Source organism: Bos taurus, chromosome 6, assembly GCF_002263795.3.
Source record: "Bos taurus isolate L1 Dominette 01449 registration number 42190680 breed Hereford chromosome 6, ARS-UCD2.0, whole genome shotgun sequence".
Taxonomy (NCBI): Eukaryota; Metazoa; Chordata; class Mammalia; order Artiodactyla; family Bovidae; genus Bos; species Bos taurus.
Window position 1 is genome coordinate 44395875 of NC_037333.1, and position 12267 is coordinate 44408141.

Genomic DNA, 12267 nt, shown 5'->3' on the forward strand with positions numbered 1-12267 from the left:
AATGACAGAGGATGAGATGGTTGGATGGCATCACCTACTCAATGGACATGAGTTTGAGCAAACTCTGGTAGTTGGTGAAGGACAGGGAGGCCTGGCAGCTGCAGTCCATGAGGTTGAAAAGAGTCAGACGTGACTAAATGACTGAACAACAACAACATCTCATTCAAGAAGGTTCTCCCTTCATGACTTTGGGACCCCTACCAAAGATCTCCCCTCTTAACACCATCATATTGGGGGTTAGGATTTCAACATGAATTTTGCAGGAAACACAAACATTCAGGCCACAGCACCTTCTGTTTTCAGTTTCTCTCTTCACTACCTTTGACTCCGCTAGACTGAAAAGATACCCTGGCAGATCCGCTTCATTTCTGTTCTGTCCATTCATGGACATGGGGTTGATGAACTGCTCTATGGGGTTCCTGAGGCAAGAAACAAAAAAAAGAAATATTAGAGGGGCAAATTACGGTTCACTGTAAGGACAAGGAACGTGTATAGCACAGTGACCAACAGTTCAGGCTCAGGTAGGAAGGCCTGTTTGGAATCCCAGCTTGACCACACTTATAAACTTTGTGACCTAAGTGAGTCACTTCACCTCTCTGGGCCTGAGTTCTCTCATCTGTAAAACAAGATTATTACATTGGCTTGTTGTAGTGATTAAATTGTTACTACTGAGAGGTGTATAGCATAGCATTAAGGCCTAAGGATCTAATGAATGATTAATTAATAATAATAGCTTAAGGTCAGAAAAATAGTTACCTAGTAATGGATTCGGAGAAGGCAATGGCACCCCACTCCAGTACTCTTGCCTGGAAAATCTCATGGACGGAGGAGCCTGGTAGGCTACAGTCCATGGGGTCGCAAAGAGTTAGACATGACTGAGTGACTTCACTTTCACTTTCATGCATTGGAGAAGGAAATGGCAACCCAGTCCAGTATTCTTGCCTGGAGAACTCTAGGGACAGAGGAGCCTGGTGGGCTGCCATCTATGGGGTTGCACAGAGTCCGATGCGACTGAAGCGAATTAGCAGCAGCAGCAGTAATGGATTGGATGGGGGCTTCCCTGGTGGTGCTAGTGGTAAAGAACCCACCTGCCAATACAGGAGACACCGGAGACAAGGGTTCAATTTCTGGGTCAGGAAGATTCCCTGGAGGAGGGTATGGCAACCCACTCCAGTATTCTTGCCTGGAGAAGCCCATGGACAGAGGAGCCTGGTGGGCTACAGTTCATGGGATCGCAGAGTCAGATACAACTGAAGCGATTTGGCACGCTCGCACAGTGGACTGAATGACCTTGAAATGTAGTGAGGATTGTGTCACTGGAAGGATTCAAGTAAAGGAAAGGCTGCTACCTCTTTGGTTTGGAAGAAGGAGTTCCACATCCATTAGGAGGCCAGCTGAGATGAATTCTGTGATCACAGCTCTAAATGAGGGAAAGACTGGCGGCCATAAGGGCAGGCATCTGGTTCCCGGCACAGAACCGGATATGTACAACCAACCCGCCTACAGGACCCCACTTGGCCCCTTGAGGCTATTTTCACTCCTCTACTCTTACAGATCTATTTTGTTAATCTCCTTATAGTTGCTGTTTTGACTTCCCAGCCAGCTTGCTAATCAGTTTGCCTATTTGACTCACAGGGTTTGCGTTTGTCACTGAGACTTAAACACACACTTGTTTTGATTTCTTTTTGTAAAATTAGAAGCGTTTGATGTAATGACTCTACCTAGACACAGCTGGTAAAGTGAGAATAATGCTCAAGTTTGCACAGTGTAAACACAATGTCGACAATAATTAGAAATGCTATCTTTAGATGTTTAGGATAAGCTTTTTCTCAGAATTGCAGTGCATTTTTTTTCCAAGTGGGGCTTTTCAGTGCATGTATATACAGAAATACTAAAAACGTAAGAAAATAGAGCAAATCAGTGAGAGCTTTGGTCAACTTGAAAGATGGCAGGAAATAAACCAACTGATTTTAGATCTGGCGTTTTTGGCTGATTGCATAAAATCTTTACATTCTCCATATTTTTCACAACTAGAATATGATCTAATAATTTTAGGTGACAGATTGCAAGTGATAAGCTGCTACAGTTTGCTAGAAACTATGCTCAGCCCAGGCTTGGCCTTCAGCGAGGGTGGGTGGGGGGGATAATGTAAGTAATAAAGATAATCAATCACCTACATTGGGAAAATTACATTTTAATTTCAGGTAACAAAAAATATATAGTTATGATACATGATGATGGTAGAATCCAATAAAACAAGGTCTACACCTGAATAGAAGTTACTTCTTTCTTTAAATCAAAGTACAAAACAGCAGCTGGTGTGCTTTTTTAAGTCTATTGTTTTAAATTTAATAGGCTATCACTGGCCTTCGCTACGATCCCAAAATATATTCCTGGGCTCATATAGATTTCAGAAAGTCATACTTGTCAGTATTATGCACACTTTGCCTAAGCATCCGAAAAAAATCCTCATTTAGTAAAGAGGTGATGTGAAAAGTAAGGCAGCACATCTATATCTATCATTTTAAATTGCCATCACGCTGTATCAACTTATTTTGTTTTTGTGAGCAACCATAATATCGAGAGACGGGGCCTTCTTATTTTTCTGCTTCTCATTTCTAATTAGATTCACTGCCAAGCTCTCTACTGCATCTCTATGATCTTCAAATTTTTCTCTGTTCAGAAAGGCATCTGGAAGACAAGGAATATATAACAATAGTGAGTTGAGGGAAACCCTTTGGCGTTTAGACATCCTAACTGAGCCGTGTGAAGGTACCCTCAATATTATTAAGGAGGAACATTTGTTCCAAATGGAGGCTTCCACAATGAAAGCCAAGGGCAGGGGGGAATGTGCTCAAATAGAGCCAAAGAGAAAGAGGGCACCAGCTCATGGGGCAACAGGAAATGATCCAGCCAGGAGAGCCCCCCAGGTTTTGGAGGAAACCAAGTGGGGCAAAGGCATGCTGTGATTTGAGAGAGACAGAAAAAGATAACCCCAATGAGCAAGCAGCTGGTCTTTGAAATTCTTTAGAGAGAAGATTGGACTTCCATCTGGACCAATTCACATGGTGAACTGGGGTGCAAATGCTCCAGTAGGGATAACACATCCCCCAATTCACTCCAACACATGAATGGCCGACACTAGAACTCTTTTTAGAACTTCACCTCATGATGTGGTGTGTATTTCGGACTGAGGGCAAAGAAAGAGGAACAATAACTGGAAAATGAATTTAGCTTCCTTAAGACTGCCGGCGGGGAGGAAGTTCCAGCAGGGCCTGAGCTGAATGCCATCAGAGGGCTCCTAGCTAGAGAGGCATCCGAAATAGATGTTTCAAGGGAAGAAGAAGGGGAGGGGGAGAAGAGGTGGGCAGAGGAGGCACAGAAAGAGAAGAGGATTAGGGATGAGAAATGCCTGGTTTACAAAAGCCAACCCATTTCTGTGAGCCTTCATTAGAAGAATGACAAACACTCACATGTAAAAATCCACACCCAAAGGCTCTCAGGTACAGAGCAATCGCAAGAAATGCCATGTGTGCACTTCATTAAGAGACCTGCCAGCTCAGTTTCATTTATCCAGACTGCTCTGCATTCTGCTGGCAACTGAGCTGGAAAAAAATAATGGAAGGACAGACATACTTGAAGAGGTAAACAGAGGTGGGAACATTCTAGCTACAAAATAGGACAGATGATGCAGAAGCCAGGGGAAGGGAGGGATGAGATGACATTTTTCTTAACAAACAACAACTGCTCCTCTCTCCAACTCTACATTTGCCAGTAATGTAATATTGTGGTTTTTAAGAGAAAAAATACAACAAGAACAGACATGTGTGGTTCATAGACAATTCTGTTGGCAGCCTACTCGAATCTACTCCCAATTCTTCTACACTTCCCAATACCTGATTTTGTTTCAGTGTTCACCCTTTTCGAGTCTCCATGTCAGGGACAGGCTTCCTCGATAGACCTAAACCCATCACAGAAAATCCATCTTCCTTGCTAAGGACTGTTTAGACATAGGCATGTGACAATTTTGACCAATGAAATGTGGCAAGTCCTAGGTTGCATGAATGTGTGCTCAGTTGCTCAGCTGTGTCTGACTTAGCAACCCCATGAACTGCAGCCTGCCAGGCTCTTCTGTCCATGGAATTTTCTGGGCAAGAATTCTGGAGTAGGTTGCCATTTCCTCCTCCACGGCATCTTCTCAACCCAGGGATCACACCTGTATCTCCTACACAGGGAGGCAGATTCTTTTACCACTGAGCTACCTTGGAAGCCCTGACAAGCATTGGGTTACTCGCTCTTAAAACACACACATACACACAACTTCCTTCTGCCTTTGGACAATATGTGAGAACAAGTGATGGCTGGTGCCGTTGCAGCCATGTTGTTAGCATGAGGAAGTATCTGCCACTGAGGCAGGCAGGGCAGCAAGACAAAATGAGTTCCTTGATAACTTTCTTGAATGAACCAGCCCTGAAATGCCCTACTTCTGAGTTCTTGTTATGCAATATAATTCATTTCCCTATAGTTTAAGTTTCTTAAAAGTGTGAACTGTAGCTGAGAGGATCCTGACTGATGCAAGGTTATTCGGTAGAGTAGAAGACAGAATGAAGCACACTTTCACAATGACTCATGAAAAGACAATAGACAACTGTTAAGTAATTGCTGAAACTCTTTAATGTCCTTGGAATCATGTTGGATTAGAATAGCAAAGGAGGGACAGTGTCACATGTGTACAGGGCAATGTTCAGATTACAAATACGACAGGATCAACTCATTGGCTACAGTTTCATCTAATAACACAAGACCCCCAACCCCAAGCTGATTGGACATACAGAATTTAGGTGAGCATTTCCTATGACCCTCTGCCCTGAACCTCACTCTCTGGGACTCACAGCAGTTTTCCTATCCATGATGGAATGTGCTGGAGCTTATTATAAGCCCTGCTTTTCAGCAGGTGATGGAGGCCCTAAAGACATGCACCTGGCCAACTGTGTATCAAAACCAAGGCTATAGTAGGGAAGAGATTTTTCTTTTTATTATCCCAGTATTAAATCTGGCCATGTTTTCCTGTGGTGGCTCTGGCGTCCTACACAGTAGAGCTAAACATCTGCAGGGAGTTTAGGCCTGGTGCAGCAGGCAAACAATTGCTGTGGCTGCCGGCCTGAGCAGGAAGCTTTGCAGCTGCATAAGTGGACTCCCTGGAGCGGAAGGCGGGGAGAATAGGTGTGGGGAGGGGGAGGGGCTGGAGCACAGAAGGATGAATGACTGGAGCCTTGGGCCCCGGAGGGCAGGGGTAGATGTGTCCAGCTCACCAGGAGCCACGGTGCGCTGACTTGGGTGTGCCCGCATCCTGCTAGTGGGGGTGACCTCAGGTGAGTGGGGCGAGGCAGCTGGAGGTCTTTCCAGGTGCCTCTGGTAAAAAAACAGGACCCTCTAGTCTGCACCCTGCCCTCCTTCAGATTAAGACAGTGCCAAGTGTGATGGAACCTTCCCTGCTGGCCAAGTGATGCCAGGAGGTAAAACGTGGAAGGGAGGTGTTGGGGGAGGAGCTGCTGGCCACCCATGTACATGTGGGATTCACACCTGGGACGCAAGCCTGGTCTAAATATATCTGATTTCTAGGATGAATTGATGAATTTTCTACCTTTCCTACCTTGGGAACTTCTCTTTTCTCTTCAGGAGTCTCTCTCAAAGGAGTGATTCCAGTTCTCAGGGACATTTTGAGCTTTGGGATCTGGTTTTAGGTATTCCTGGGAAATAAACTGCATTCGGCACAAGGAAAGGTCTCATTTCATGAACCCTGAACGCCCTACAGCACCAGATGCTGCCTCGAAAAGCTAATTTTATTCCCAAGGGAAGCCGCAGGTGGGGGTGACCACTCTCTACTTTCCTGCGTTTAGAGCTTGAATTTGGTTCCACACTCTGCCTCCCCAGGCTGTAATAGTGACTTTGTTTTTCCCTCTCTTTCCACTCTAGGGCGACAAGCTCTGCCTTGCCCTTAAAACCTCAGTGCCTGGTGCCACAGAGCGGGTGGCCGCAGCATTCTGCTGCAGGAGCAATGGCTAGAGATTCCAGGCGGTGGGGAAACCTGGATTGGCCCAGAAGCAGCTACACTTGCCACAACCCACAGGACCATAAAGCCCTAAATGCAGCCTGGGTTGAAGGCAGAGAACCAGCATTCCCAGGTTTTGGCTCCCATATCATCTCAGAAACAAAAAATCAAAACACCATTGGAGTCCCCTTCCTCTCTGCTTCTCCACAACCCGCCATCACTCCAGGTCAATTAATCCTCTAGAATTCCAGGCTGGAAAACTCAGCTCTAGTAGTCAGCAGACAGGTCTCAACAGGCGTTATGGATTTCAAACCAAAAGCCTAGTCTTCTGAGCCCACTTAAGCCCCTTTCCACTTGCCATTTGTGCCAGGACAGACAGTGCTACAGGCAGGATGCCAAGAACATCCATGCTGGGAGGTCCCACCCGGCCCTGATGTGAAGAGAGGAGCTGTGGGCCCTCTGGATCCACTATGCTCAACCACTCCTTACTCTACAGCCACTGAGTCATGACAAAGACGGGCACCTGATTAAAAACCCCACCCATTTCAAACCCTTTCCATAATTTTGACCAACAACTTTAATTGATAATAGAAAAACATCTTATCTCTAAATAAAACTAATGCTGACAGAAAAGACCGATGCTGAAAACCAGCCATATGGCTGACATGAACCCGTGCCTGGCCACATTTACAGCAGTGTGGCTTCCACAGAAAGAGACACTGAAAAGCTTGAGGACCTGTGTTTAATAAATCAGACTCTGCTGGCATCATCAGAATATTCACAGTTTGCAACCGGATCCGTGTCCCTTCTCACTTGCAGACTTGGAGGTGTTTTAGGAGAAAGTGACTTCTTCGCTGAGCTGTTCTGATGTGTAATTCTTTACGTCTGGAGTACCTTCGACATGGCATCGTGCCTGATCTCTTTCCGCTTCATGTTTTCACAGTGCTCCTTGTGCCTCCTCCACCCTCTGCAGTGTCCTTGTCATCCTCCAGGGTGGAAACTTTGGCTTCTGGCTGGCTGGACTCAGAGGAGTCCCGGCAAGTTTTGGGGCAGGGCCCGTCGGCGGTCAGGCCTGGGGGGGATGGCCCCATCTCCTCCCTCTGGCCCTCCACAGGACTCTCTCTCCTGACTCCTTCTGGGCCTGCAGCTGCCTGCTCCTCTGTCAGTTTCACGGTCTCCCTCCCAAGCCTGTTTACCTCTTCTTCCTCAGAAGGTATTTGGAGTAATGAGGGATGAAAGGGCTTGGTTTGGTTCCTGTGGCTCTGACTTGCTGGGGAGCTGACAGCAAGCCTCCCGGCATCTTCCCGCACTGCCAACGCCTCGGGAGCAGCACAACTTTCATCTTGCTTCTGAGCCTCCCCTGAAACAGACAGCGGGTGGGGGGATCAGCATCAGACCTCCAGCTGGAATTCAGCCCTCACTTCCCCTCTCCTCCCAACCTCCAGCCCACTGTGGCCAGGCCTCCGAGGTAGAAAATGCTGCCGAAGGCAACACAGGGCCCACAAAAAAGAAAGCAGCCACTCTGGTGACTCCTGTCATTAATTGAAGGAAAGGGGTCACGTGGGCCGTGTCTGTAACCCCTCCTTTCCAGGAGCCTGGTTATCACCTGCTTCGCTCACTGATGGTGACTTCTTGAGCTCATGAAATATTTAAACTGAGGACAAAGGTTTTGTGCGTTGTGTAGCTCAGGGAAGATCTGGGGCTTTTCAGTAATACAAAGTGGTTCTGGCTTCTTCAGTGTGGGAAAAAGGAGTAGTTAGGAGAGATTGAGTGCCCCCCGCCCTCAATCTCCATCAGCACCTCATTCTTTGATGCCAACCGCTGGTACTTCCTCAATTTTAATAAAAGGTTATATGCAAAAGCAGCTTCAAGCTCCCTACCCCTCCTAACTAAACTGTTCTCCCTAAACTTGTATAATAGAAATTCTCCAGCTGCAACTAGAGGGGGATGAAAGAGAACGTGGGCCCCTGAGAACCAGCCTCCTGCCCCCATTTTCCTATTTGCTTGCTTTGTAATCAGGACAACCTGTTCTGCCTCCTTTTTTTCAGACATAAAATAAAGGGCAGGGCTCTCTAATGTCCCTTTTGAACCTAACAAGCCACAGGGGCTCTGCGTGCCTGGGAAGAAGCACTTGGGGAATGAACTCTTAGCACGTGGACATGTGCATTCAACACCAGACACCAAGGTTCCCAGAAGTCAAGACTGGTTTAGCCCTCAGGCCAGACAGGGATAAAGTGTCTGGAAGAGGCTTGCTGGGCAGATTGCAAGGGTAAGGGGGCTGGGGCATGTTTCCTGGTTCCCCAAATGGAGCCAGAGCAGAACCTACCACAATCAGACCTGTATCAGATACATGCAGGTGCAACTTCAAGCTGAAAGATGGAATTTGGGGGAGCTAAGTTGGACTGTGAAGAAAGCTGAGCACCAAAGAATTGATGCTTTTGAACTGTGGTGTTGGAGAAGACTCTTAAGAGTCCCTTGGACTGCAAGGAGATCCAACCAGTCCATTCTAAAGGAGATCAGTCCTGGGTGTTCTTGGAAAGACTGATGCTAAAGCTGAAACTCCAATACTTTGGCCACCTCATGCGAAGACTTGACTCATTGGAAAAGACTCTGATGCTGGGAGGGATTGGGGGCAAGAGAAGGGGACGACAGAGCATGAGATGGCTGGATGGCATCACCGATTTGATGGACATGAGTTTGGGTGGACTCTGGGAGTTGGTGATGGATGGGGAGGCCTGGCGTGCTGCAGTTCACGGGGTCGCAAAGAGTCAGACATGACTGAGCGACTCAACTGAACTGAAGGGAGAACTGTAGGAGGTTTGAAAGAAAGTTGACTTGTTTGATCACATTTCACTTACTGAATTAACTAACTATGTGTTTTTTAATATTTATTTACCCAATCAAATGTTTAAAAGTTTTAAGAAATTTAAACATGGCTGAACCCTGGCAAAAATTCTGAGAAACTCTAGAAGAGATGAAATACTGATGAGATCAGATGGACCATAAGACTGCAATGAAACAGCTAAGATGAAGGGTGGGAAGAATGATGGAAGAGGAGATGATGCAAAGAGAGTGGTGGGTGTGACAACTGACAGGCTGGTCCCTGGGGAAGAGGACTGTGGTCTCCTTCAACAGACAGAGCTTGACCTCTGTCCCCACACTCCAGATCTCTAGTTCTTCTGATATAGATTTGCATCTCACCTTTCAAAATAAGCCATTTTTTTCTCTTTAGCTCTTTGGATGACCACAGAAATCCCTCAGGAACAAAAATTTAATTCTTTCATATATACTCTAAAGCCTGTGTTTTAGTTATGGACAACTCTCCTGAGAACTCATTGACCTCAGTAAGTATTGTATCTGAAAATGAGACCATTACTTGTGTTTACAATGAGATTCTTGAATGTATAAATGAGTGACTAAAGCAAGTCTTGATTTTTAAAAAAGTAACTATTCAGATCTGTTCAGCCAGGATAGTGTATGTTAGTTCCTAATAGGTTCCCATACTCCTTCTGCTCAGATCCAACCTGTTGGGAGAGGAACCTTCCCTAAAACTTTGCTCCTCCAAGTGGGGTCTGTGGACCAGCAGTGGGAGCATCACCTGGCAGCTTGTCAGACACGCAGAGTCCTACCCCAGACCTACTGTTTCAGAGCCTACATTTTAATAAGATCACAGGTGATGTGGGTGGATGTTACAGTGTGAGAAACACTAGAACTGAAACACAAATCTGACCATGCCTTTCCCCAGCTTTCAAATCTCTAAGAGCTGTCTGTGCCCAGGGAGCAAAGCCCAAGCTTCTCCTGACATTCAAGGCCTTAAGTGACTCCACATCCATCTACCTGCCATACCAACTCTCCTCATATCCCTACATTCCAGCTACACAGAACCCTTCATAGCACCCGGCCCTGCCCTCTGTGCCTTTGCTTATGTGCTTGATGCCTCTATGACCATCACTCTTGATGCATCCAGATGACCAGTTTCAAGAGTGAGTCCTACCCTCTACCTCCTTCATGAAGCCTATTTGATAAATCTACCCAGAGGTAATCTCCCCACTGTCCTAATCCCCACAAAATTGTGTCTGAACCGCCAAGGGAACTTTGTGCTTTTAACCCTTGGATTGTTACTTACATATAACTATTTTATAAAACCCACCTGAAGTTTAATATCTTACCCAATTAATCTTTTATCCTGGCCAGTGCTCTACACTGGGGGCTCAATAAATATCTTATTAAACATTTGAATCTATGGACATTTACATCAGTGCATGAATAAATGAACGTATTAGTACATATATTTCAATACTATCCATTAATAAATGAAAGCAATCTTCAAATTAATTTATTCCAGGTTCAGGTTGCCACCCTAAAAGTTCTTAAAATGGCACTTTCAGAAGAAAAAAAAAAGATTTCTAACTCACACAAGCATTTAGCTACACCTGAGATAACTCAGGGAGGCAATCACATAATTTTTGTATAAACAAGTGAAAAATGTTATAGTGGTTGTACAGGAGACAAGGGAAACAGAGCCAAAATGAGCCAGTTTCCAGCACAGCGCGAGAAACTTTACTCAAAAGGGGTAAATTATGGTCTTTTTTACAGTGAAAATTTTCACCAGTGAGAAATGAATAAAATCCTTCTGGAAATTACTCTTATGAAATTACTTCTACCAGGACACTTAGTAGTATATTCTGGCGCCCCTGAAAAATTAATTAACCTTATCCATAACAACCTAACCCCTAAACCTTTTGCAGTGTTTTTACTGTGGGTCAGGTTAATCTTCTCTATCTTAATTTGCATCTAAGGGAGAGTGGTCTAAATTACACTGAGGCCTTCTGGTCACCAGTCCCCTGCCTCATGGCATTTCTTTAGGTGACATTCCACTCGTGTTCAAATGTATGAATCTTTTAAAATGGCAAACCTCTGAGATTACCAGGGAGAACTTTTCAACGTTTGGAGGGTGAGGGGAGGGGAGCTACACTGCTGTCATCATTATCGAGCAAGACACAGCCACAATGAGGGGATGAACAAGGCTGTAATTCTCTTATTTGGTCCTAGTGCAGATTATTGGAGGAGGAAATGGCAACCCACTCTAGTGTTCTTGCCTGGAGAATCCCAGGGACGGCAGGGCCTGGTGGGCTGCCGTCTATGGGGTCGCACAGAGTCGGACACGACTGAAGCGACTTAGCAGCAGCAGCAGCAGTGCAGATTATTTTTTTTCCTGAGAAAGCCTAGATTTTCGGAGTCTCAGACCATACAGAGACCAGGCTCTGAGACAGGATTATGGGTCAACAGCGGGATCCACAAATCCTCTTCTCCCTTTTGTTTATCCCAAAGATATCCAAAATGTATACTCAAGTCATGATCAGAAGACTAAGAAAAGTTACTGAAAATACCACAACGCTTGAGCTAATAATGAGGGCCTCTGGTTATTCGCTGTGGGAACAAAATTGTCCTTAACTCTGTGGTTCTGGAATGTTGATCTTAAGCTGTGGGAGTTTTATTTTTCCTTTGAGAACAGACACATGGCATGCCCATTTCCATAAAAGAAAGATTTCTGAATTAGCTCAGAATCGGAAAATAGTGTTACCCCCAAATAGGAATTAATCTGTGCTGCTGTAGCAAACAGAATTAGCATCATTAATACTTATTAATAACAACATACATACCAATAATGATGAGGCAATCAACTGATAAAAATGCGTTAGGACACAAATAGTGCGTAAAGAAAAAAAAACATTTTCTCTAAAAGATGAAAAACAGTAAATAGCTCTTTGTGGAAAAGATTGCAAGTCTCCTAAAAACCATGTCCCCCTCCCCAAACACTGGCCCAAAGGGCACATTCGTCTTCTTTTGTGAACTGGTCTCTGATGGGCTCTGTCCTCCTGAGTGCGAGCTGCTTTCAGCTGGAATTAATCAGAGATACAGCGGTGATGAGGCCACCCCAGACACTGACAGCAGCTACATAAACGCTTCCTTGTTGCCATGCGTGCTGGCAAAGGATGGAGCTGGAACAATGAAAGCTAATGATGGGACTCTGGAAGCTATCATTTTGAATCAGACCATCCCTTATGCCACCCTCGTGAAAATCAAGCCAGGCTCAGACTCCATGTCAGGTTAGCAGGCCTGGGAGCTCAGCGAGCCCACAGCAGACAGAGGGCTTTAGATGTCCACGGGAGCACTGGATGCTGGAATGGGATGACCACTTGCCAAGACATGTC

The 12267-nt window shown here is 45.5% G+C and overlaps 1 protein-coding gene across 3 annotated transcripts in view; it reads right to left on the reverse strand.

Moving 5' to 3' along the window:
* Positions 1 to 4651: 4651 nt before the first annotated feature.
* The window catches only part of CCDC149 (coiled-coil domain containing 149), a 119117-nt gene continuing 111501 nt past the window's right edge, over positions 4652 to 12267 (reverse strand). For 2 of the 3 annotated variants that reach the window (XM_005207799.5, XM_059887638.1), the window contains exon 13: positions 4652 to 7412. In XM_005207799.5, coding sequence (XP_005207856.2) covers positions 6982 to 7412 — 431 coding nt within the window. In that variant the 3' untranslated portion in view covers positions 4652 to 6981. The remainder of the gene's footprint in view (positions 7413 to 12267) is intronic. The other variant, NM_001191519.1, reaches the window with a different exon arrangement.